The 27,804-nt window shown below is 36.0% G+C and overlaps 1 protein-coding gene across 1 annotated transcript in view; it reads right to left on the reverse strand.

Moving 5' to 3' along the window:
• Window positions 1-27,804, reverse strand: part of HTT (huntingtin) — an 84,384-nt gene that overhangs the window by 37,447 nt on the left and 19,133 nt on the right. The window contains exons 11-37 of the mRNA XM_009708844.1: window positions 26,234-26,314; window positions 25,454-25,818; window positions 23,452-23,575; window positions 23,035-23,153; window positions 21,971-22,082; window positions 20,470-20,610; window positions 19,622-19,780; window positions 19,437-19,534; window positions 17,757-17,896; window positions 16,834-16,897; window positions 16,324-16,424; window positions 14,673-14,819; window positions 13,482-13,602; window positions 13,191-13,267; window positions 10,765-10,916; window positions 10,145-10,351; window positions 9,157-9,279; window positions 8,322-8,449; window positions 7,496-7,606; window positions 6,838-6,915; window positions 5,971-6,194; window positions 5,306-5,384; window positions 5,018-5,179; window positions 3,996-4,051; window positions 3,069-3,217; window positions 2,301-2,437; window positions 76-192 (exon numbers count right to left, since the gene is read on the reverse strand). Coding sequence (XP_009707146.1) covers window positions 76-192; window positions 2,301-2,437; window positions 3,069-3,217; window positions 3,996-4,051; window positions 5,018-5,179; window positions 5,306-5,384; window positions 5,971-6,194; window positions 6,838-6,915; window positions 7,496-7,606; window positions 8,322-8,449; window positions 9,157-9,279; window positions 10,145-10,351; window positions 10,765-10,916; window positions 13,191-13,267; window positions 13,482-13,602; window positions 14,673-14,819; window positions 16,324-16,424; window positions 16,834-16,897; window positions 17,757-17,896; window positions 19,437-19,534; window positions 19,622-19,780; window positions 20,470-20,610; window positions 21,971-22,082; window positions 23,035-23,153; window positions 23,452-23,575; window positions 25,454-25,818; window positions 26,234-26,314 — 3,572 coding nt within the window. The remainder of the gene's footprint in view (window positions 1-75; window positions 193-2,300; window positions 2,438-3,068; window positions 3,218-3,995; window positions 4,052-5,017; window positions 5,180-5,305; window positions 5,385-5,970; window positions 6,195-6,837; window positions 6,916-7,495; window positions 7,607-8,321; window positions 8,450-9,156; window positions 9,280-10,144; window positions 10,352-10,764; window positions 10,917-13,190; window positions 13,268-13,481; window positions 13,603-14,672; window positions 14,820-16,323; window positions 16,425-16,833; window positions 16,898-17,756; window positions 17,897-19,436; window positions 19,535-19,621; window positions 19,781-20,469; window positions 20,611-21,970; window positions 22,083-23,034; window positions 23,154-23,451; window positions 23,576-25,453; window positions 25,819-26,233; window positions 26,315-27,804) is intronic.

A 27,804-nucleotide genomic window follows, 5' to 3' on the forward strand; every position in this document is an offset into this window, starting at 1 on the left:
ATTCAAAGCCATTATTGATACATACATTATAACAATTATTTTAGAAGTTTATAGATTAAAAATTCATATAATAACCTGTTGTTTTGCAAGCATTGGGAGAATAATATCAGCTATTTGCCGGGACAATCTTTTCCATTTGTCTTCATTTTCTTTATGACACTGTTGTAATACTAAGATGAACATTTCTAGCACCTGAGGAAAAGTCCAAAAGAATGCAAGTGAATACCCACACTAACAGAAAACATTTAAGTCATACCATAGTGGAAAAAATATTTACTATTTCATCCATCTGCCAAAAAGCAAAAAGAAAAGAAAACCCCCATGAGAAACCACACAATTTGAAAACCCCATTTTCAGGTTAAAAGTTTGTTCTTAGTTATGACTTTTTTTTCCAGTCACTTTCATAAACCAGAAAAAAAGCTTTCTAGGTCCTTTTTAAATGGCATTTGTCAAAAGACTATTCAAAAAACTGGAAAAAGGATAGTAAATCTAAATGCTGCATTGCATACTCAACAAAAAGGGGAGGAAGGAAGACAGCAATTTCCTGCATGCACACTCAAAACTAGCTCAAATAAAGTTTAAATTTGGTCACGGAAACAGAATTGGCATTTTGATAGGACAAGGGGTAATGGCTTTAAACTGGAAGAAGGAAGATTTAGATTAGATATAAGGAAGAAATTCTTCACCATGAGGATGGTGAGGCACTGGAACAGGTTGCCCAGAGAAGCTGTGGATGCCCCATCCCTGCAAGTGTTCAAGGTCAGGTTGGATGGGGCTTTGAGCAACCTGCTCTGGTGGAAGGTGTCCCTGCCCATGGCAGGGGGGTTGGAACTGGATGGTCTTTAAGGTCCCTTCCAACCAAACCATTCTATGATTTTTATAGAGCTCATTCACCTGAGATATGTCACTTTCATATAAAAGTTTATAGGAGAGTACACCAATGGCAAGGTTCACTTCTAGTAGCTGAATGTGTTACTGTTTTGAGGGTTATAGAGACTGCACTTTCAAGGACAGACAGGCCAAAGACACAGCAAGCAGCAATGTTAATATGCAGGCTGGGAAGTGGGACAGAAGAATCTGGTTCAGAAAACCAGTTACACAGAGCACTTGTAAAAGAAATTCAAGTACTTCAGATTCAGAAATGCAGCCAATTAAATAAAAATTACATGGACACGACTGCGGAACATGCCAGCCACAGCCAGGGAACAACAGAGCTGTCCAGAGGTTAGTTTAGACACACTGCACAAGCAGAACAGGACAGAATAAGAACTACAAATGGGATGGTGTGGGAAGAGCAGTGCATGGGTGGTCTTTAATAGGTTAAGTGTGTCAGAAGGGGATCTGCTAGCAATTGCAGTACCTTATGTAACAAAGTTATTCACTATTTCACATCATGTGTCTACAGAGTGTCATTTCATATAGTTATATTAGTCATTTTATGATTATAAAACTACAAATTCAAAAGAAAATGTGGATACACAAAATTACCCCAATCTGAACATGCAGTTCTAACAAATTATTTTGACAAGATGTACTGACTTTTTTCCAACTATTCTCAGAAAATACATCGCTTACATTAGCATACACTAGAACTGCATTTTCACATGATGAAAGGAAAAGCACATTAAGTTTGTTAAGCACCTGAATAAGCCATAAGATCCCATGTTAATTATGTCACTTCTCTTAAAACTACTTTTATGTTTTTCTTTTAAACAAAGTGTATTGAAGAAAGTAATTCTTATACTCCTACAAGGCAGAAACATGTTTTCCAGACCCATGAGGTCTGGGGCAAAGTAAACAGTTGTTAGCACTTACTAAGTACGGGTTTCATTATCTTATTCAAAGAATTCATATTTTATAATGTTATCGAAGATACTGCTATTGTACAGCAACACCTAAATCATCTCTATGCAGTATGTTTCCTACTTTTAATCCCATTCTTTTAAGTTTCTTGAATCTTAATTTATTACAACTCTTCTACTAACCTTCTGTTTATTCAACCTGCAACACAACCAAGATCGTGGACCTAACTTGAGCTTTTCAGTGCCTTGTTACCTAGGCTTGACTGTAAAATTCCAGATATGTTATTTGACTTGAAATACTGATTTGTAGTGCAGAACCTTTCCCCTACTCCCAAAAATCTTAGCCTATTCTCTCTATAAGGAAAGATCACACACAGAGTCCAGCTATTCGAATTTTGTATACAAAATCATTAATACTGCCTGAAGCATTTTTAGCAGTCAAAGCAATGTTACCCTTTTATAGGCCGTAAACAAGGACGCTTTGTCCTCCTCTCTCACCTGATGGTACTGAATAAGTCTCAGCAGCATTGACACTACTACCTCCTTCTGTGTTTCCAACTCTTTTCCAGCATCAGCTTTATTTGTTCCTCTTAACACAAAGAGATCATGAACAATGGGTTGCAGAGCTGGTATTGCTGAAACGAGATTTGTTTGGTTTAGCATGAGACAAGTCAGTCTTGAAGTGTTTTCTTGTTCTAACAGTTCAGATACTAAAAGTAAACTGTGCTTTAGTTTATTAAAGGTTTTACCCATCCCTAGAAAAAAAACCCCAAAACACAAACCCCAAACTTATCATGCATAATGATGTTCATCTTTTTACTTCTAGCAGAAAATTCATATTATGGGCACATTTGCCCATGCTTGCAGAGTGAAAACATGTATTTTTATAAAGTATTTCTCAGTAGAATCAGTGGAAAGTACGAGAGAGACGCTTCTACTTCAAGGCTGAAAATTAAAATCAAAGCCTTTAAAGTACTTCTATGTTGTGAACTTATTACCTAATAAAGTTTCAAATAAAAGCTCTGTTGCTATTACGTACAATGCAAGATATGGGGTAGCAGTGTCAGTAGGGTACAATAAACTTCCTGAAGGAATTATTTCATGTATTAAAAATTTAAAAGCTAGTGTCTTCTGGAACAGTCAGTATGATTACAGTTTTCTATAGCTTAGTATTCAATACTGTTTTTATTGCTGGACTATTTCTGATATTAGTGTTGGTGTCTTGGGTTTTTTTTGTGTGGTGTTTCCTCCCTACCCCCCAATTACCATGTGTAACAGCTTTCCTCTCACTCGCCATGATACCATCACACAGCTGAATGATCTTAGGAATTCCGATTATCTGTTTGGAATGATACCGCTCGTAAGACAGCAACACCAGGAAAAAAAAGATATTAGGAATAATAGCTTCAGATTCCCTGGGGAAAAAAAAAAAGTGCCAAGTTTGAATTGTGCAACTCTGTTCAGTAAAAATGAAACTTTTTACAGTAAGATTTTTTTTTTAAGAATGTGTTGTTCTGCTTTCATACAGTATTTTTGTAGCCTGTTCTTTACTACGGTTCCCCCCCCACCCCAAGGAATTTCTTTCAAGCTTTCACCATTACACAGTTACTAATATTATAATATACTATGTAATACTGTAATGCACATGACACGCATTGGAGTATTTCTGTAGGAGACCCACAGAGCAAAAAACCCACTTATCTCTTCTTGCGTGTGAGAAAAAACAGAAATAGCTGTCAATAAAAATTCCAATGCATTGCTTATGATCTGTTAGGTACTACACAAAACGTACCAGGCAATCAGAATACATATGGATCCACACAGAATCCACAATAGGAAGAAGTAGCTCTCCCTTCAGCAACTGAATCCTAGCAATGAAGTGCTGATTCCTGAAAGCATAGCTTTGAGGGGGTTCCAAAGGAATGGTGTTAAAATATCAAATGGTGAAACAGAACAACACAGTTTAAGACTTTTTCCCCCCCCCCCCATGCTACTTCCCGACTTCTTCAGCCACATGAAACCTAAAATAATCTAAAAGGGCTGTCTCTGGAGCCAGAGAATAAACAAGCACATTGCCTGGAAGGTAACTCTCCCTCATAAGGTAGAAATAACCAGCAAAACTAATCACTACATGCTTCAGAATAAGACAGTTGTAAATCCACACTGTTCAAAGGATCTTTGATAATTTCATACCTGAACTGTCCTACTTCAATGTATTCGAACTGCTTTAGCACAAATCCAATAAACACCTAAAGAGAGAATAAAGTGTGTAACAGATACAGAGACATTAATTGCCATTTGAAATAATCTTGACAGCTATAAAAGTGCACGCTTTGGAAGCAGAGAAAGGATATGAGGCACTGAAAATCATTTATACTTATAGTTCATTCTAATTGTTATGAAGTGTTCCCTCTACAGTTACAGAAGATCTTGAGAATCTTCTTATGTTAGAGCTTATTACAGTTTACATGAATTTATGCCACATTTTACCTACAGTCTATATATTTTTAACTTTCCGTCTCACTCATGTAACACACGTTATTTGACACATTATAGTAAATAAGTTAAGAATCAACCAAAAATCTAGCTCTAAACCAAGATAAAATCCAAAGTATTCATGCATTCAAAAGACTTATCTGTGTACAAACTTACAGGAAAGTTATGTATTGCAACTCATACTAGTTTATAAACTACAAAAATACTGTAGTAAATAAAAAACTTGTAAATAAAATATTTAAATTTTATTTTATGTTACAAATTTACTGCTTATATGGACAATCATCCAGGCTACTGTATTTGCCACTAGCTTCCCCCCATCATTAAAATAAAACAATGGCTGTCAACTATGATGTTCACTATCAGTTAGACATAAGTCCAGTCTCTCAATATAGAAAGAAGGTATTTCTATTTGTAAATGAAATTTTATTTAACAACACTGACTGTCTTGTCCACATCATCTTATTCCTAAAGTCGATCTGATGAACAGTTCTTAAATAGTTGTTGCAGAGCTTAGAAAGTAATTTATATGCAACAGAAAACCAGAAAACTGGAGCTTTTTGTGGCTGGAAGTTGGGAACTGAGTCTTACCCTCCTTTAAGTCTATGTTTTCACCTATAGTGCAAGGAATGGATAGTTGCAAGTATTTTTGCTGTAAGTATTAAGCTTGTTGGCAAGATCGCTGTATTACAAATTTGCAAAAATGGTGAGGTACCAACCTGATCCGAATCCAGAAGACAGTAGTTAACTCGTAGCTGAACCAGTTGAGCAAGCAAGTCTAGAACTTGTCTCTGCAGCTGTACCGATGTTGTTGTAGTATATTGTTTCAATGCTTTTATGACAAGGGGTTCAAATAAACGAATGTGACTGTGAATAGCATTCTGCAATAGAGAGATTTTAAAGTGATCTAATATCTGAACAGATCTCTCATTCAAAACCAAATTACATTTAAAAAAGTGTTTTAAATATAAGTTACAGCTCTTTCAGGAGTACATAGACACAAGTACCTTATCAGCACGATGTTTTGCTGCACTGGTAATGCCAGTTTTCAGCTGTGTAGAAACTTTTTGCAGCACATCAAACCATCTGTCATTAAAAAGATAAAAAAACCCCATAAACATTAAAAAAAATGGAGGGACAAACACACCCTACTTAGATGCATATTGTTTTATCAATGCCAACTTTTATCTATTTGCCTGCTTCAAGAATCTTAGTAAAACAAAAGAGCAACAGAGACAATCTACAGTACATTTTGATCAGATCACAGAGATTTGTGGACATCAAACACCTAGTAGAGAAAGAATTTCTGGTCTTTGCTTAGTCACCCTTCTGCCTTTCCTTTAAGACTACTGACTATTTGCTACAATTAGCAAATTAATGAAATAGTTTTGAACACAAGCATCTAAAACCATTATGCTTTAGAAAAAACAACCCTTAAGTGATATTCATTTTAATGATTTAGCTTAGATTTGAAGAACACATTAGTGATAATCAATACAGTGTAGCATTCAGGATCTCACTACCAAGACAAATTACTCTGCTTAACTCTACAAGAAATTACAATACTGTAATTCCAACTTACTTAGCTCCCCTATGATACTTGCATTTATGAAAAACAATAAAAAGAGATTCTAGTTCAAGTTAACATTATATCATAAGGGAAGAAAGTTACCCTGAAGCATCGTGTTCCTGTTCAGTCTGAACCATGTTCCTTAGACTAGCATCAGCAAGGGCCTGTGTGAAATGCGTGTAAGGTGCCATGAAGCAATAATGATAGAGACCAGGTCTCAAATTGGAAGAACCTAAGCGTTGAGCTTTGCCTTGAGCTTTGTTGGGGTTTGAAGACAAGCCATCATACTGAGAAGCCAGATTTGTCCCAAACAATGTTTTCAGTAACTAGAGAAGAAAATTGGAAGGAAAAAAAAGGTAGTGTTTCAGTAAAGAAACAAACTTGACTCCTCATCCTCCCAAAGGACTTAAGAAGAAAGGTCAAAGTGCAAACTGCAGATCATGTAGTCAAATACAAGACAACAGAAAAAAGCTGGAAAAAAAACAATCCACATCTCACTCAAAAAGATATGATTGTTTTTGCAACTGAAGCTATTCCCATGTGAAAATTCAAAATAGCCTACTAAAGATCACCTCCTGAAATTAAGTTTTGATGACCTGAATCCAAATGTTTAACTGGAAGCCTGGAAGAAATCCATCAGTAAGGCAGTTCTTTGCTTTCCAGGTTTCTGATGTAGTTAACTCGCTACAGAACACATTTGGGAAGGTAGGAAACAAACTTGTTTTCTGAGCATTAGCTAAACTAGTTCTCTGAACTGGAAGGAGTTCAAGAAAAACTGTATTATTCAGATGGTATCAAGTTTCAGAACAAGTCATGAAAATTAAAGAAAACATGCTCTGTTTCCTCCACCTGGGCTACAGTTTCCTCACACTGCTTCCCTTAAAAGAATGGCCAGTCTTAGTATCCAATTGATAATCACAGGACATCAGGGTTAACCTTCCAGTAACACACAAAAAATTACCTCCTCACCTGCTGTACACAAACTGTTGCCATTGTTGGTTCTCTGTTGAAACATGATTTTAGGTATCCCAAAATTTCTTCTACACACTAGAAAAGCAGAAAAACAAGTGCATCTAATTGTATTTTTCTTTATTATATAAAGCATTACTATGAAAACTGGATAATAGCACAGGTTCTTTTACTAAGTAAAATTACACTAATTTAAGGGAAATCGTGGAAATATGTAAAGAAATAAAAATGCAAGATCTGCCTCCTAGACTTGAAATACCACAACGCCTAACATCACAGTTAAGCAGAAAAAATATCAAGACACAGGGGAGGAAGGAGAGCAGTATGCTTTCTGACGTGTTGTATATTTAACATGAGTATATTTAAACATATTAATAAAGTAAGAATGACTGAAGGCAAACCATTTCACTGGAAAGATAAATCTCCACATGAAATTTAAACAGTAAAAAAAAATCACTCCAGTTTTCAACAGCAGCAGTATAACCCGGAAAATCTGCTTTAGCACTATATCCAACATTATGGCAGCACAACACTTCTAGGACTACTGTCTCTCTCAACAGTACCAATTTAAAAATCAATTATATGTGTTTTTTCCCATTAAGGACCATAGATATTGGACAACTTAACTACCAAAAAAAAAAACACAGATATCTTATACCTTTCCAATGTCTTGAAGAGTAGCAAGTTCCAAGATCTGAGACAGAACATCTAAGGCAGACCGTAAGAAACATCCAAACTTTTCATTAGTGTTCTGGAGATCCAAAGTAACCTGAACCCAAAAAGTAAAAAGACACTTTTTCTTAATGATTACTTCACAAGGAGATAAAAATTACAGAAAGAAGTGGGTATTTACATAAAATGATCTTTTGCCTAAAATTTCAGTATAGTTTAATCAACACCACTGACAGCTTAGACTGCCTTAGGAATTGCTGGAAAGGTAGGACTTCATTTTGACTAAGAAAAAGAAAGGGATCTTCTAGTTTGAGGAAGTTACAGCATCTGGGAAGGCCTAGGATGTCGACAAGTAATGGAGAAGGTATAATGTATTTCTCAGAAACACAGTAGGTGTAATAAGAATACAGCCCCTGAAGGTACAAATCAGATCACCAAGCCCCTAGGTAATGCATGTTCTGTTACCTGACCTAATGAGGAAAAAGCTTACCCATCCTGGAATAAACTGCAGAGAGAACAGACATTGGGATCTATTCAGCATTGCCAAACCAGGAAGGGTCATTCGGTACCAGCAGTAGTGACAGCAGAGAAACAAGCAATAGACTGACAATGCCTATCAGGGATTTTTGTTTGGTTGGTTTTTGTTTTTTATTCGTGGTGGTTGTGGGGCTTTTTTTTTTTTTTTTGGGTATGAGTAAACTGTTTACACAGGCAAACAAGTGAGTCTCAATACAAGCAGAGTCATGTCTAAAACAAACACAAAGTGACTCCCCAACCACATTCTAATTCAATCAAACAATATCATGCAGTACCTTATAATTAGCATGGGTTGCTTTCAAGACATCATATAACTTCAGATATGATGGAAGATGATAAAAGCTTCCTACTGAAGATGATTTACTTGTTGGAACAGGCCCAGCAGCATCAGTTTGCCTAGTAGCTTAAAAGAATAGTATACATTAGCACAACATATTTTTTCTAGTGTGCTTATGACATGTATACTTAACATAACTTACCATACCTGAATTATTAGACAGCATGAATTTTTTGATCCACATGCATATTTTAAACTGCAAAAACACATGTTGTACAACTAGAAAATTAACTAGCATTCCAAGAAACTAGCCCTCTGAGATAAGAGAAACTAACCCACAGGGCTTATTATTGAAGTGCAATTACAATTTAAAAAACCAGAATTAACACCCATTTCCTTCACTCATTACTAAGAAAAAAAAAGTTTTCAAGATTCAGAATCTTGTTTCCAACAGCAATTTAAGTTACTCCTGCCAAAAGCTGCAAAGCAAGTTTCAAACTTCTTTGAAGCAAAATACATGCAAAAATCACTTCTTAATTTTAGTCAATAGCTGAGTAGATTCAGAAAACCAGTGAGGAAAAGGATTCAGAAGTACCCTGCTTCTGAAAAGTACAGTTAATTTTCATAAAAAACAAAACAGTAAAGACCACCCCACCCACAGCTACCTTTGCTGCAATGCAGTCCTGAAAAGAACTTCTAACAGTAAGTCTGCCAGCCTTTTGAACTAAAACTTCAGAAAACAAGTTACTCAGTTTTAATTCTTCTCTATATGCTGTAACCATACTTAGGTGGGGATGGTAGGTGAGAGGGTTAATAACAGTAAGTGTGTCTACCTGGACTCGTTTCACCACCCTTTTTAGGGCTCATTGGCACAGACGCCTGTTCGACAGACTCTCTCTCTTTCCCCTTTCTCCGAATTGGGCTAAGAGAAGGTGGGTTTGTGAGAGAAGGTAATGCTGCCTAGAATTAAAAGAAGCTTTATTAATTTTTTATGCACAAGTAGCTTTTCTCCTCTTCTACACAAATACAAGCATATTCACCTTTTGTTTAAACTCCCCTTTATTTAACTGTCAGTTAAATTAAAGTGTCTGAACTCCCAGGTTCAGGGTATGAATTTCCTGGGTGAAAAAGAAGCTGTTTAATATATTCCCTACTTTCCTTCTCAACTTCAGCATAAGCCAGTGAGATGGAATTAGATCTCAATGACTAAAGTTTCTTTTGATTCCAGACAAAGGAGTGTCAAAAAACATATTATCACATTTTTAAAATATGAAGTAGTTACTAATGCTAATAACATTGCCCTACAGTCACTAAATCAGTCTCAAAATGTAGATGCCTCAAAAAACCCCCAAACAAAACAGAAACCCAAACCCATAACTCATATGAGCTGTTTCAGAAATCAAAATATTTTGCAGGATATTCAAGAGATAGAAGAGTTATTTTTAGCCCCAAAAGCAGCTCAGTGCATTACAGTCAGTCAACCAAAGCCAAAGTCAACAGTTGTTTACCAGAGTACGCAGTCCAATACTCCATTTACTATACACACTCCTCACTGAATTAATGTTTCAAGTAAAGTCACCGGGAATAAAAGGTTCAAAGTTCAAGGTAATATTACGAACACTGCAGAACTAAAGAGAAACCTGTTACATGGAAGAATGATATGCATGTTCTTCTCATGTTACTTGCTTTCCTATCCATATTGGAGTCATATTATCAACGTATTAGATAGTCCCTCTATCAACTCTAAAATATGGAGCCTTGAAAAGGTCTGTATCACAACAGTATTTAAGTCACACAAATTTATTTATTTATTTTCAATACATGCCTTTACTGCTGGGCCAGGAGCAACATCATCCATTACATGTGCACAAATATTAATGACCTTCAGCAGGTGAGAAAAGAGCTGTTCTACTAAAGTAACAAGACTTCGATCTGCCAGAGCTGGCCAGGGTTCCTCCTGCTTTGCAGCACCTTGGTTTGAATCTTCTTCAGCACTCCACGGATTCTTTAAGCATTTGGGAGCACTTGCTGCAATAGGAATCACATTATTTGAAGAAGATAAAAACTTGGAATTATCAGAAAATTTTAGAGGTATACATGTTATCATCTCTGTATGAACAGAAATTAAAATAGAAAAAGAGCGTCTACATTTTCAAAACCAGCAATAGGGGTACAGTTTTAAACAACAACTAAAAAATGTTAATTCTTTGTACCCAGTCTGCACTAAGTATACAGCACATTCTGTTTGGCAACTAGAGGAAATTTGCAACTTGGGAGGCAATATCTTCAAGCCTCCTGGGTGCAAGAAGTTCCCTCCTTATTTCTTCTGCTCAATCTTGCAAGTATTTTGTTGTGTACAATCAGAATAGCATTACAGATGGGCCTTCTGATGCTTACGGTAAAAATACCACGACAATCCTACTTTTCTTGTTCTGCTTTACCTGCAAGCAAATTTCCAGTCAAAATCAAAGCATCCTGATGTGCAGAGAGGTCCAGTGGGAACCATGCTGACGAAAGGAGAGACAGAACCATGCCGGCCATTCCAATGGTGCAGCCCTTCTGAGCTTCATCTGAAGGACTTGGCTGGGAAACACTGGAAGTTTAATTTTGGAAAGTCATGACTTTTTTCCCCCCTTTTGACAAGTTTAAAGTCTTAAGAAAACTAACAGTCAAGTAGACTGCTAATCTAAAAAAAAGTAATTAAAAAATCAGTACTAGAGAAATAAACATTTAATTCTCAAGTAGGACTTAAAACTAATTTGCAGTAGAGAACTGACAATACTTCTTCTTGAAGAGCCATTACTTTTTTTTTTAAATAGCAAATATCAAAGCTGCTAGTGACATCTACTGATAAACTGAAGAATCTTGTATTTAATTGCTAACCACAATGGTCCTGAACTACCTCCAGTTAAAAGTCTTGTGCATATGCAAGGTAGGGATAGGACACGTAAGCTGTAGTATTGCAATGTAACAAGACATTGTTTTAAAGTGATAAGAATTTAATTAAAACAATTGTAATTCATCAAATCATTCAGATTTATGGATGGACTCTATCCAAGATTGTAATTTGCTGCTGCATTCCATATTTTCCTTTACAATAATTTTAAAATCAGATTTTCCCACACAACTCAAGTTTCAAAAAGAGGAGGCAGAGATCACCAAAATATGTTTGTCAGAATACTATGGGAATTACACACATCATTTCAAAGCTGTAAGACTTGCACAATACTACTAACTTTCTTTCAGGAAAAGACTTTATGCAACCTGTAAATAAAGGAATTCTTTCAGGATAATTTTTCACTTTAAAAAAAGTCTTCTAACGTAGTCACTCTGGTCTAATACAACTAGAGCAATTTCAGAAAATAAAATTTACACTAAGGATAGCTATTATTTTGACAAAGCTACACAGGTAATTACAGTGCCTCTCTTTTTTGTTTTTTAAAAAGTATTTCATATGCAAGTGTTGTTTACTTTACACACAGTTAGAAACCCATGAGTTAATCCATGTTGAGTTGTACAGAGTTGGAGTGCAGCAGTTCCAATAGCTTTTTTATCATAAGAACAACAATTCTTAAGACAGAAAAGAATTCTGGCAAAATTCTCATGTTATTATCCATGTTATCATATTCTTATTACCTAGAATGATAAATGTTCGCATCATTCCACAAAAGTAAAGTTACAATCCAAATTAGTATGAACACATGCCAAAAATTTGTAAAGAAGGAATCAGAGGAAAGGGCAAAGGTTATGTCATTGCATCACTGATGAATATTAGATGCATCTTAAAATAGCATTTTTTTAAGCTGGGTAGAGCAGAAGACACATTGTGGCAATTCTGCATTGATTTTATTTTCCAGCTAAGTACTGCCCACATCTGAACCCATTTCATTTGTTAAAAGTGGACCTCAAGCTCAAAAGGACATCTTTGGCATATACAGAGCATGTCACACGTATGGCCAGCAAGGGAAGAACGGGCATGCCAACAAGAAAAGCAGCTGAGGGAGGGTTGGTTTTTGCTGTTGTTGGGTTTGGGGGCTTTGTTTTGTTTTTAAAATAAGATAAAATTTTGCAATAGTTTCAGGATACCAGAAGAGTAAAATAAAAGTAGAAACACAACAGCAGCAATGAAGAAAATCAACACAAACTATGTTAAATCTATTTAATAAAACAAACAGCTCCACACACGCACATATTCAGTAGCTGGTTTTACAGTTCATGTGGTACAGTACATTGATAATCCTAGGCAAGATCAAAGCTTTGGAGTTGTCAACTGTACAGTTACATTCTGAAGAAACTCTTCAGAATGTAAGTACTTTGAGGCTATCATATATTACCTATGTAACACTTAAGTATTACATCTCATTTGCTGTTCCCATTTAGTGTGCCAAGTAAGAACAATTTAAATGCACCTGACACTTTTACAGTTAAAAACAATTATGAACCAGCTTCCTTTATCTACTGTTTTTCAACATAAACATGAGATCAAGGTGAAAATGATGATGTTCTGATTTTAAAGAGATACTACAAGACACAATATCTTGAAAATAAACATCCTTTCAAAAGCATGGAAAATTTTCTCCTGTTACTTATTTTGATAGATACTGACCACATGTATCTTTCTATCACGGCACTTGCAGTCAATCCTTGTGATATACACTGTGGTTCCAGAGATGACAAAGTGCTGACAATATCATGACAACCTGATGTTACACTCCTCTGTATAAAAGTTCTTAAACAACTGCACATATATAGCATACTGCACAACAATAGCATATATCTAAATCAGAACTTCCAATACCTAAATAGGTATACTTCCATTTTGCAAACATGACTTTTAGAAGCTTGAATAACAGGTGAGGGAACATACCCACAGTGCCATCCCACACTCCAGGTGCAGACTGGAAACGTTGTAGAGAGAAGACACAAAGCTTCACAGCAGCCAAACTGAAAAGTTAACATGAAGAACTGAATTGGTTTCATCACTGGAAGGGTCAGCAACAACAACAAAATATCTTAAGCACGAGAATTAAATATATTACTATTGCCATTGCCGCAGTACCAAAGCTTCAGATACAGATACAGCCAGGAAATAATTAAAGAAAGCAACCAAAAAAGAGAAAAGAGAAAGTCAGCCACTATAGCAACTAAGAAAACTCACCGTAAGTGCTCTTGTAGTGGATACCGTCAATGCATGGGAAATTGCTGCAATAACCCTTGAGAGATTGTTTTCCATAGTGACATCTGTTGGACTTTGCAGCATACTGTAACCTCTATATGTTCTGAAATCAAAATATTTATGCTACTAAAACATGTACTTAAAAGAAACACCTCAATCAAAAATTATTATGGCTTAAACGACTATTATCTATTTTATAGACTACTTATAAAATACAAAATCTGAGAACACTCTAAATATCACCTTATTTTAATATTTTTGCTTCTGTACTAGCAAAAGCAATTTAGTTTATAAATCAAATCCCTTCGTTAGCAAACAGAAATTGCAGGCCAGCTCTCAATACCTAACTAGGTGCTCTAGAAATCACCACCAATTTAACATTAGTCTTTGCTTTTGCTCAAATCCATCTAACATTTTTGCATGTTCACAAACTTTGCATTATTGCTGTAAAAAGATTATTGCTATAGAAAAACAACTATTTTGTATCTGAAATAACAGTGTCCACAAAGTTCTATTGTTTCCATACTATAGTATATAAATCCTGAGTGACATGATCAGGGTCACATATGGAAAAGGCACATAATTAAAAACTTGTATGACAAATTGATAGAAGCAAAAAGCCCTCAAAAATATATACAACTCATACTGTCTATAAGACAAGATACCTAAACAGAAGAGTTTAGGAAAGTATAGTTGGCAGCAAAAATACAGCAACAAGATCACACTATCAAAATTAGAATTTATTTTTAAATTATACAGGCAGTACAGACTTCTACAACCACAATCATTAAACAGGATGTGAAGAATTATAAATCCAGATCAACATATCTGAAGAACAATAATGTGTACACACAATTAGCCTGCAAAGCTGCATTTATTTGTGCAACTTAATGCACAAATAGGGTGATCTCAGGATGAAAAGAAGATAAAGTTTATCACAGAACAACGACTCCCTACGATAAAAATGTGAGCACATCACTAGTAACCCACGCACCAGTTTATTCTTTAAACACGAGACTCTTTCTGTGGAGCCTGAAACTACCACAGATGCTCCTACAGAATGGAAAAAGAATTAATAAGCACATGGATTTGTAGGATTTACTTATTCTAGGCATTACAAATTGAAATTTGGGTCCACGTTGCTTTTAAAGCAAGACAAGACACGTAACATACCTGGTGATAGTGCTCACCGCAAAGTGAGATGGAGGCTGTGTTTCATGCATTAGTAGTTTCAGGTAGACGCTGCTTTGGTCTCTTGCCACTGCCACAACTGGATCAGCCTGTCCTTGATCACAGTTATAAAACAGCTTTGGAACAAGCCTTAACGATAATTGTCAAAAAGGAGAAGTATTATTCAGAAATTATTTAATATGCAATTTAAAGTACATTTAAAATACATTTAATGTACAGTTCAGAAAGCTGCATACACTAATTACACATATCAAATTGTAAGCAAAAGCTGTTGCTAAAACTCATTGTTAAGCCAAATTCATCTCTATACAACTGCTCTTCATTATAATCAAGGGGTTCAAATCAGGACAAAGGAACTGCTCTAGACATATGGTAGTTAAAATAAATCTTTTATATACTTACCTATACACACTACAACGATCATTTTGCTAGAGTATTTCTATCTCAGTGTTCCCCTGTCTCCCCAGATATATTCCCCATGGATATCCATGTCAACTGAAAATTAATTTCTACCTGAAAATGATAATTTTTCACCACCTGATTTCTATGTGGCAAAACTTAAATATACAGTAAGATCCAGCCTTCTTGAGCAACAACATTTTCAACTTGGACAACACTGAAAAACTACAGTACACACTTTTTGTAATTTCACTGACAGTACTTCAAATGAATGCCCATACTGGATGCTTCAAGGTGATTCTGCAAGCTTGCAGCAGCTTTCCTGGGCAGTTAAGTCTTTTCCTACCTTAATATACACCCTATCACTAAGTCAACATGAAGATGCAGAAAAACTCTAACTTGTTACCACTCAGTTAACAAAATAACTCAATTTCAAAATCAAGTCCCTGAATAGAAGCAACAAATACTAACTATGATGCAACAGTAAACCATTTCTCTGCTGCCCTGTTTCTGCAATACAAATACTTTTAAGCGGCAGAATTTTTAAGGTTTCATTGTCCTTTATTTGTTATTAGGAATGGACAGCAATGAATAGTCTGAAAAAACTAGGAACGAGACTCCTCTGACAATAAAATATTCCAGGAATTCAGTATCACATGCTTCCAACTTTAAACACAAAACTTAAGCCCCTGAATTCTAATAAATAAGCCACCAACTAATCCTTACTGTTTGGTGAGTTTATCTGGACAGCAATTGTAACTGTAGTAGGTTGTAGCAAACAGCTGCTTTTTAAACAAGATTAGCTACTTTACTATATCAGTGAGCATGAAAGTTTTAAGATATATTACTTATAATCATGTGGAAACTATAATGTTTGGGAGTCTGGACAACTGGGTAGAACTGCAACATTTGAAGTCCATCAACTATTGTCAGGATACTGAACAAATCACTTCAGCATGCAGAAAACTAACTTGAAGTTGAAACAAAGTGATCCTCAGAATGTAATTGTAATGCTAATAAAAAGCAAAGTGCAATTGTCTGATGATTCAGAATGACGCACATCCCAGGTACCATAAAGTTGCATTTGTCTCCTATCCCTCATTTAAACAAAAACATAAAAAATCCACCGAGAGATTATTTTAGTTATAGGTACACAGTAACGTGCAAATATCTTTCTAAAATCCTTTTTTTAAAAAAAAAAAAACAATCAAGCAAAACATAATCTCACATATACCTCATCAATGAGGCTGCAGCTACATGTCTCACTCTTGGATCTTCATCTCCAAGCAGACATATTACGACATTATTAAGCACTCTCTCCTGAAGTTTTAGTAGCTAGAAAATAAGTTAGTACAGTAAAGTTCATTGAACACTTTCATCATTTGACAAGATTGTTAAAAGATAGTTAACAAGTGAGATTTCATCTGTCTTACAAGTCTGCAAGACAATCTTTACCGTACCATTCCCAAATACAGTATTTAAATACATAAATGCCAAAAATTTTTTGAAGTTAAAAAAATAACAAACCATAACACCGCCCCCAACACACCAGAGAACACCAAGATATTTGAATCTCAGTAGTAAAGCATTTTTCTAGTTGTAACAAGTCTCAGAACACGAGCCTACTTATACACAACATACTTACAACAACGATCAGTGTTGATAGAATTTAAACACGAAGTGCTGAAATTGCACTGGTACCTTCATCCAGAAACACAATATACAGATTGAATAATTTACTTACACCAGTATAATGATGAATACCTCTGTGCAAGCTCTCAGTTTTTCCTTCCAAGAAGCTGACTAGCCTATGGCAAAAGAGTATTTAGAGTACATTAGTTAACGTTAAATATTGTTTCTCCCCTTCAGTGCTCTCAGGGTTCTTTTTTGTTTATTTTTTTAAAAATACCACTGCAGGGAGAATGTAGGAAGTAAACACACTTTTTGCTACCTATTCTAAAGGTAAGCTATTTGCTAAACTACTATCTGGCTAGTGTAACAGAAGAAGTACTTTTCTTTAGTTAAAAAAAACCTTTATTTACACATTGTGATTGTTTTATTTTTTTCTCATGCATGGAAAAATCAGACTGTTTTGAAAATATGGTAACACATTCCAAATATCACTATTCAGAAAAAGTCCAATTTTGTATGATTAAGGGTAACTTGAAGAATTTTCATATAAACATCTTTTGTCTTTAAGCTTGGAAGAACCGGCAGAGAATGAAGGAATGCAAGAAAAGGAAGTGAAGTTGTATTCATTTCAGTACAACGGAAACCGAGCAACAGAAGAGATCTGACAATAATGGAGAACAAGTCGGAGACTTTTTTGGGGGGGAAAAAAAAAACAACCACACAACTGGACATAAAATCCAAGTTAGTTTCCAGATTATATTGTCTCTCTCTGATCACAGATTTACAGACGACTTGACAAAACAGACTACTGACTAGAAACTCATATACAGGGTTACTACGATTGGGCTTGTTAGTGAAGTCAATGGTAACTTGACAAAGGAATTCATACACTCCTTATAGGAATGATTGGTCTGAATTAGTTTCATAAAGCTCATTAATGCTTCAGAAGAAACTGCCCCATTACGGTTACAGCTTCCTATACACAGCATCTTTGCACTACAGCTACAACACTCATGGAAAAATATAACAACTTACCGGAAATCTACCTCTGCAAGTGTTTCCAGAAGTTCCGTCCTTACTAGCCAATATGAGCTATTCTTCAGTGTAAGGAGGTCAACAATTAATTGTAAACCTAGTTCACTGTAACTGCTACTACATAAGCTCATGATGCAATGCTGAGAAGAAAAAACAACTTTCAGTTATATCACAGAAGAGGTTCTCTGAATCGAACTATGTAAGTGATCATAAAAATCTGTTCTATTTAGAATACTAAAAAAAGTTACTGCTTAAGAGCTACAAGAAAGTACCAGAGGTAGGTACATTGTAAGGCTAGGACACTAGCTCCATGTGAACTGATAAAATCTGCTGCTGAATTTAAACTCTGAAGAGGAACACAAGCCTCAGAGATCAGAGGACAATCCTCCAGAGAGTAAGGTCTAAAACTCACAGAACTTAAACACCTCAAGTACTATATTCTTGTCGGTTCAAAAACAATCTCTCCTAATTTCCACAGGGTATTTTTAAACACCTGGTTCTGATTTCCAAAGTTTTAACAAAAAGTCATACCTCCTCATTTCAATGACTGTTCTACTATATGCAAAATATGTGATCTTTGGAAAAAATTACAGAACTCTACGCTTCTGTGTCTTATTTAACTACACAAAAATGTACTTTCTTGTTTGGGGATTAACAACCCAAAATGCTTTAGAACATTTCTGCCAAAAGGTATGAAGTCAGGCTACATTATATACTGAGAGAAAGAAAAAGTCAAAATTCACTAGTATAAGTTGCCTGAACTGAACAATTCTAGTGAAGTCATCTAAAAAGCCATAATCATAAGTGTAATCATACATGAAACCACTATATACAAACAGTAAGATCATTGAACAGAAGGTTAAAAAGATAGCAACATTTAACTAACTGGATTTCCTTCCCTCAGTTGCATCACAGACCCCTCCTCTTAGCACAAGAAATTCCACTTCCCATACATGAACTATCTGCATTTTACTAAAAGTTATGCTTTGCCTGACTGACCCATAAGCTGCAATAGTCAGCCACTCTGTGCCTCTCCCCAGTGAATTAATTTCCCTTGGCCTCCAATTTGTCCTTGTTGTTCTACTTTTCTGGAAAATTACTCAAGAAAAAGCTCACTCCTTCACCCCTCTGTTTTTTCACAGAACACCTTCCACAGATTTTTATTACAGAAATAAGGTTCACACGCTCTAAGTTCTACTCACAAATTCAGCTATTGTCTCTATTTTAACAATTGCCTGATGGATCTTTCACCCAATTTGAAACACTTACTTTCCTGAGAGTTCCCTCACTTTTAAAAGTCATTATTTCAGAAAAATCACCTTTCTCACATTTAATTTTTGCTCTCCAAATACAGGCTACAACCAGGTGTTACACGTTCACACTTCCCTGTTTAGGCTAGATATCCTTTCTAACGCACTCATCCTATTGCTGATTAATGTAACATTACAGCTGATTCCAGTACATTCATGACTAGAAATACCATGAACTGCTACGCAATCTAACCAACAGAATTACTTTCCAGCTGTTTGTTCCTCCATTTCTGTGCCTGAATCCCTGTTTCTAGAATAAAGTTCCTGGGGAAGAACTCATTGTTTGCTACCTGAGCATGGGAGGATCCTAGTCAACAAATAACACTGCTGCGACCTGTGGTGGTGCAAATAAATTACTACTTCTGCTTACCCTCACAGCTGTACAAGCCAGTTTGCACGTAACAGAGGACTCATCTTTCAGCATTTTCTGTAACAGAGGTACGCAGTCTACCAAGGAAAAGAGATTTCCTAACAAAAAAATAATTTAAAGCAATGAAACAAAAGAAAAACTTGGTTGCATTAAAAAACACACACACTCTTAAAATAAATTGTTACCTGTTGAGTTTCTGACGTTTATTAGCCATTTTTCCACATCAAAGCGGGACTTAATTAGAATGGAGTTGACAATTGTTCCACACAGAATGGCAGTAGCTCCTCTAATCTGGGGATCTCCATGATCAATGTAGTTCAGAATATCTGATACATACTGCTCCTCTAAGAAAATAAGTTAAAACTACTTTATTTTAAAAATACTAGTCTTAGACTTAACTGAACCCTAAAAATGTCTCAGTGGAGGTATCAATTATTGTACAATTAATGTCAGCATATTCACAATACGCCCATCTTAGTTCTACCTTTCAGAGATCTCTTGCATGTAATCTACAGATCATTCACACCATCCAGACCAATGATCACATAAAAAAACCACTAGTGATTTATTTCAATTGTACACAAAATGCTCTGGTGAATTCTAAGAAGAGTTTTGGTCAACACCTTTGCCACTATCAGTATCAAAGCAGTTGAAAGCTCCAGGTCCCTGCTGATCATACTGTAGCATTCATAAAAATGAACCTAATGGCTTAGAAACCACCTACAAGATGGCCTGAAATAAATTAGAAGAAACCATTTATAAGATAAACAGACCAATTCTATATAGCAGTTGTACTAAGACAGCTTCAACTTGTCAGAAGCTGTACAAGTTTGTTGACTGAAACTTAACTTTAACTACAAAAAAAAAAATCTCACCCCATGCACTACTAGTGCAGATAGCATGTTCATTCCAATCGGTGCAATATTTGTTTGCAAATACCGAACTGGATTTAGAGTTTTCAGTATAGATGGTTCCTCACTTATTTGAAAACCCAAACACACTATTAAAATGGAATATGTGAACGGCAACATACCATACTCTTCTCCCATTGCTTCAAGGGGTGTTTTATACAGTTTGCTGAAGAAAGACTCAGGGTGAAGCGCAACAGCTGCTCCAACACAACTTACTGCCAGGGCTTTTACACTGACTCTCACATCTCTATCAGGAACTAAAGCTGTGGAGAAGAAAAAAAAAATTGTATCTCTATGATATAATAGCTTAGCCTGGACAAAAAATATGAAGGCAGAGCAAGTAGTTCCAATGTATCAGCATCAGCAGTTATATTCAGCTTTTTTTCTTTTTTCCCCAAAAAAGAAGAAAAATCTAACCAATAACCTCACACATTTCCAACTCACTTCCTTCATTGCTGAGAATACAGCTACTACACTGTCTTGCCAAGAACACTACGTTAGCAGAGCACACGAACACATAACAGTTTAGAAATGGGGAAAAACCAAACAGCTTAAATGCTCTCTTCAGTCATCTATAATGACTGTGACACTGATCTCCTAGTGAAAAAAATGGAAGCAGCAACGTGTGTCATAAAAGATTTCTGAAAAATCCCTACTAACATTTTATTACTATGCTGAAAAGGTAAGTGACTCCTCTTTTGAGGCCCAACAGCCTCCTCTAACAATCACTTACTGTCAAAAAGCTTCTGTTTGACAATCACAGATGAAAAAACACATGAAAAATGGCCACACTAACTTAAGCAAATGCTGGAAGATATCAGAAGTGGAGAAAAAAGTTCAACTTGAGATTTCAGTTAGGTCTTTGAAAATCTTAAGGTCAATTCTCTGCTTTTTACTACAGCTGAATCATTTAAAAGATGAAGTTACATTCCCAAAGACAAATAGTTACAACAGCACTTCCTCTACCTGAAGTACATTCGAAGAAATTAACATGGAATTCAAGCACAACTGAGTGATAAAGCTAAAAAAAGATACTTTTAATCTTGTTTTAATTAAAACAAATTAGGCATTGTAAACAAAATCGTTGTAAAAATACTAAGGCAAGTACTTGAATGAACTACATTGCTCTGAACTTGGTTTTAGGAGTTTCCACAAAATGATCTACAACTCAGAAAATTGTTTCCTTACTGAGGTATTGATACTTTTATAATGGGACAAACTGGGCACTCAACACTGATAGAAAGAAATACTGATATTAGATTATACCTTCGCAGCTTCATACAACCTATAAACTGTCATGGCCCCTTTGGTTAAGTCTCATAAGAATTTACAAATTGTAAATGTAATTAAGTATTTGACTTACAAGTTAAGTTACCATAACACTTCGTTAGATGCCCAATGGTTCAAAATGGGATTCATTGTAAAATGGCATAAATTTTTAAGTGGTTTTAGGTTTTTCTGTACTCCGGTGTGATCATTTAAAACAGGACTGTCACAGAAAAACCCTACCCCCAAAATCTCCAATAAAGTGAGATTAAAAACGAGCCAGAGTAAACTGATCACATTTCCGACTTTATACACCGAGAGATACAATAAACCAATGAGTCTTGACCAGAAACTTACCTCCCTTCTCCCCAGTAAGTAGAAAAGAGGCTGAGAGAAGTCTAACGCAGTGCACTAGAGGAGCAGAATTTCCATCGGTATAGTGACCTATGTCTCCTTTTACCCTGGAGGGCTATTGAAGGCAAATCCCAATTTTTATATACATAAAAATTAATCTTCAATTTAAATAAAAAAAAAAATTAAGCATAACAAGATTTAGAAATACTGCACATCCCCAAATGTATAAAGGTTGTAATAAAGAATATGTTTAATATGTATTTAAAAAAAAGGCCTTAAAATGTAATGTTTTCAGAAATTTCCACTGTCAGAATTGGTTTAATCCACTGTCAGAATTGGTTTAATTTTAACATAGAAACAACAATCATTCTGTATTTTCTGAATTACCTAGACTTGCTGTTTGCATCTGAAGGAGTCTGATAAACAACTTTTTGTCACCAAACAATGACCTTTGGAAACCTGTATGAGAAGCAATTAATTCCCAAGTTGTTCCCAAAGAAGCCTGACAACCTTCTGTAGTTTCACATTTAGAGCTCCCCAGCAGCCCACGCTGACATAACTCTGCCTGTCACTAACAAAACTCCTTTTGCCTCAGCCCAGAACAAGGTCCAAAGCTAAAGTCAAAAAACTATAAGAGGAAATCGGTAACCTGTGGTTAGAATGGCATGAGCCTCTCCACAGAAAGAGAGGCTTAAAAAGTAAGACATAATTTCTGAGAAGATCATGAAGTTACCTACATAGCTAGCAATCAGCACAAAGACATTCTGGGTAATAAAGTATCACTGTACCCTACTAATGTACAGACAAAATGGGTTTGTGTTCTGTTATGGTTTTGCTGGTGATTGCATTCAAGTTATCAACACTTGTGTATTCACCTTATGTTAAGTGAAATTCAGGCTGTAACTCAGATGTACTATTCAGCCTTAGTTCTTTTGACCTATGATTAAGTATACCCCATATACAGGCTACCCACATTTACCACTGATTTATTTCATCATAACTGTAACTTTTTTTAAAAAACTTAGCTGTTTTAAACTTTAAACAAGACCACTGTGACTACTTCTCACCTTATTTTCGTGATCACCAGGATCTGCAGCATCTTCTTTTGATGTAAATCTATCTACGCTGCTATCAGAAGGTTGCCTACTATGGCTCATGGTTTTCAACAGGTGAGGCTGTTGAAGAGCTTTAGAAAAAGGCAATTCATGAAATATCATTTCAGGCACAAATTAAAAGCACTTCAACTGAACTCAACTATACAAACATGAAAAATAAACTAGCAGTGATCAAAACAAGTGATTCATTAGAAGTGTTGAAATATATTCCTTATTTTACATTTCATTCTAGTTATTTTTCCTGTCCATTATGTGAGCCTTCAGTCCTTTAGAAGTTGGACAGCAGATGCACTTGTAACACCTGCCTGGTGTCACCAGTTCCATGTCTGTCTGTCCCCCCCTCCCCATCCTCCCCCTTTATCAACATACCAACAGAAGAATTTCTGAAAGACTCTGATGAATCATCTTGGAGAATATTTGCAGCCTCATCGTCCTCATCCTGCAGCTGCCCAATCTGCATTCCAGAATACTGTCCTTCAGCACCCTCCAAAACCTACACAGTGCAAGGACAGGACTTAAAATAACTTAGCTTAACACACAGTATTAAATCTCAAACATGCAGTGTTAGTAATCTAGAAATAATTTGAAATCAAATATGAGCCTGATAAATATTAGTGTACAGTTGCATGCAGGCCCCAAAGCAGTTCCCCAGCTCCTTCAGCATTGGGCTATTAGAGGCCATAGTTTGGGCTATTAGAGGCCTTCTGACAGTCTCTCACTTGAGCCATGAACTTCGATATTAACAGTAAGAAAGTCGAATACTTGGTGCATTGCCTCCCCTGCAGCTCTCCTTGCTCCCTTATCCCAAACACAACTGTCCCTGTACCTCAGCAGTTACAAATCACAACCAGCACCTTTACTGTCTCAAATTGAATTTGTCCCTTGCTGCCAAACTCTCCCATAACCTCACTTGTCCTGGATATGTAAAGTCAAACTGAGAACACACTGTGTAGGACAAAAAAGGACAAATAAGTTTAAATATATTTTAATTCCTTCATTATAAACCAGAGACTACTGAAATGGACACTTCCAGAAGAGAGTTTGACCTTTTGTACCAATGCAATACATAGACAGTAGGCATATGGAAAAATAACCTTTAAAGACAAAAAAATTAACAGTGGCAATAAAAGACAGTAAAAGTAAAAAACATTTCACTGTAAGTTTATCAGAAAACAAGATAGCTCTTCAGTTACTTGCTGAATTTATAAGCATCTGCAAATTGTTCATTAAAAAGCCTGTGTGTGGGTAAGTGGGACAACCACTTAGACTGTCAATTACAAAAAAATAATTTTACTTGTAATTAATGATTGTAAACAGTATGCAAACTGACATATGCAACAGCCTCATAAGAATTTGCAAGAAATGCATCTCGTCAATAAGCACAACTTTTCAATAAATGCCTGCTCACTTTGGCCTCTACACTGCCCACACTTAGTTCAGAGAGTAATTATCACTACTTCTTTGGTTCTTGAATCCTCACACTTGCAGCAGTATTTGCTTATTATAGCTATAAATTTACCATGTTTTGTACTGGTAAGAGACTATTACTCTTCCACAGTTAGTATCAGTGAACTTAAGTCAAAATTCTGATGTTTGGAGAAAACAAAAAACACACAACACCTAAGAAGTTCTAAGTTTTCCCCTTTTTGCATTTTTTGCTCTTGCTCCCAGTAACTGTATTTTTCCTGCTTTTACTACAACCTCACAATACACATGATTAAGCGACAGATTTCTTAAAATAGCTATACTGTATGCATATTTCAGGTGTTTATTAGATATGTAACTGCTACATTAGTAAATCATGCAGTATTTCCTCAGTATAGGAGAAATCCTTAAGATGGAATAAAAATGAAAAAAAAAAAAAAAAAAAAAAGAGTCACGTTGCCAAGTGGAAAAGCACAGGCAGAAGACATTGTGAAGCATTAGGTTCCAAAAGTATTCCTCTATCATTCCAAATAGACTGTTCACCCTTTAACACTTCCATTAGACCTCCGGCACCAAAACAATTATTAAAATATCTATACAAAATGAAGGCTATGCTACTAGGAGGATATATTTATGCCAAGTCTTTGATATTGACATTCTTACAGTGAGTGACAATCTGTTAATGCGTTCATATGACCTACCCAGTGAACACAGTGATTACAGCTTTGTAGTTTTTAATTACTACTGAAGTGAAAGTGTTAAAAGGAGGTCAAGCTCTCCAACAGAGGTGTGAGCTGCTGACCTTTCCATTGTTACTAGCTGAGGATGGAAAAGGAGAAGACGAGCAAGTAGATGAATCCAAGTCTGGACCCTCCATGGAAGAGCTCTGAGATATGTCAGGCCCCTCAGTAGAAGGGGATCCCCCCTCTGCCCGTTGCACACTTACAATTTCAGAACTGTCCGAAGGGGTTACAGCAGAGTCTGGACCTTCTGTAGTAGTCTGAGAGCTATCACTAACTGGTGAGGAAGCCTGTGTACCATCATTTAAGTCCATAGTGGGATCTGACTGGACAGCACTGATTTGGCTGGAGCTTTGGCTAAGCACGTCATCTTCTTCCCCTTCAGTAGCTGTACTTGTCAAATCACAGCTTGTCAGGTCTACAGAGTCTGACTGTAATGTATGTTGAGAACGTGGCTGCTCAGTAATGATATCATGTCCAGTAGGATCAGCAGCTGAACTCCCTACTGATCCAGCTGTTGATACACCTGATGAAGAAGCTAGTTCACTCGTTATCTCACCCTTCATAGAAGCTGCAAAACACAGACATTTATGAGTCAATCAAGTGTTTAAACTCGTGTTTCACTCTTGATGTGGACACCACATAGTAAGCCACATATTAAACTAGGCTAAGGAAATGGTATAACTAAACACTTAAACTACAGGTAGGGAAATAAGCATCTGTGAGATGCCATTACTTCCATACCAGTAGCTCAATATGACAGCCTATCTGTTAAAAAGAATGCAGTCAACTTCATTAGGTAAGTATAAGTTTTATACCCAGGAGTATTTATGGTTTCAGTTTTGTTAGCATGTCTTTTGAATGCCCATCCACTTCCTAGTCACGATAACACATCACTTTAATATTTTACATAGAGAAATAAAAGAATGGATTTGCAACGTGTAGTACCACAGGTTGACTGAACTGCTAAAGGTAAAGCCAGCTACCTGCAAACGATGCAGCACTGACATCTGAGCGGGTTTCAGAATCATCTTCCAAACCTTCTTCTTCACCAAGAAGTATTTTACCTGATAAATGACATAAGAAAAACCTTTACAGTTTTCCAAAATTACAGTCAATATGAAATGCTGAAGAGCTGAAGTCAGTTAGATATGAAATCCATTTTTAAAAAGTCTATCCAAATAATTTTTCAAAGCTATGAAAGGCAAGAGACAGAAAAGAGAAGGGAACAAAGAAAGTGAATATCCAGTCCCTCACTATCTGATCAGGAAAGAATCAGACAGCAGTGACAAGGAAACATGCAGTTTTATTTAACAGTGTAACCATTCACGAAACTACCTATGATCTTATTAATTCTAGTTTATTTTTGTGTACTATGGTTGAGATCCCACTAATTTCATTAAGTATGTCCTGTTACTAAGGACTGGATACCTGGCATCTGGATGTCTGCCCTCAACTTAGAAGGACATTAAAGCACCACAAATAATATAATAAATATCCTTCCTCCTTCAGGCTATGAAAATTATCAAAGGCTACTTGCAGTTTGGGGCTTGGAACTCCAACGATAACAGAATGGAAAATTCCTAGGGGGAAGAGCAGCACAGACTAGAATCACAAGACAATGTAACTGGGACAGGGTGATGAACCATGGGCAACAGCCATTAAGATCCAGGAACTACTAAGGCAAAAATCTTCAGAGAGGCATCTGCCACAGGAAAAGTGAGAACCACTTATAACCTAACACAATCATCACAGAGTTTCTCTTGCTCACAGAGTAGTATCTGTTTAAAACAGAGGCAGTGGTAAGATACCTGCAGATGCATACTGCCTGGGAGCCAACCAAGGACACAACTGCACTGAAAAGTCTGTAAATGGGACAGGATACAGGGTGCAGAGGGAGCTACTGAGCTTCTGGATCTTGCAAGTCACTTGCTGAGACAGAGGGATTCATGATAACTGCTTTGAGATAAGCCTGTTTTGCGATTTAGAATAAGCTTCACTGTTAGCCTAAGATTCACCATGCAAGATACCAATGTTTTGATAACTCTAGGTGAATTATTTTGTATCTCATTTAAGTTACTGGGGGGTAAAAATAAAAGGCATCAACAGACTTTTGTATTGATTTCTCTATCACAACTGCTTTCATACATAACAGTGACACTGTAGAATTGTCTTCCTCCAAAAAGTATGTTTTATGCTATTCATACCTGTAAGGCACAAAAGCAACCATGACATTTCCATGTATGTTCTATGTAAAATAACAGTAATTAATTGAGAACTACACATTTCTATGAAAGAACGAGTAAGATCCTGCTAATAGTTCCCAACAAAAAGCATGAAAAAGAGTATATTATTCTCTATTCTTTCTCACATTTACATCCATTTCACTGAAACAAACCAGGATATTCTTCTGCTTTCCACAGTTGATCACCTTTAAAATTAAGTGAAAGAGGAAGGACACTGAAAAACACTTATTAGGCATATTAGGGTTCGTATGTTTAAATTAGTATATAAAACAAGCTACAGGATACTTTTTGACTACTTGGGGGGGGGGGGG

The sequence above is a fragment of the Cariama cristata genome, unplaced genomic scaffold, assembly GCF_000690535.1.
Source record: "Cariama cristata isolate BGI_N322 unplaced genomic scaffold, ASM69053v1 scaffold400, whole genome shotgun sequence".
NCBI lineage: Eukaryota > Metazoa > Chordata > Aves > Cariamiformes > Cariamidae > Cariama > Cariama cristata.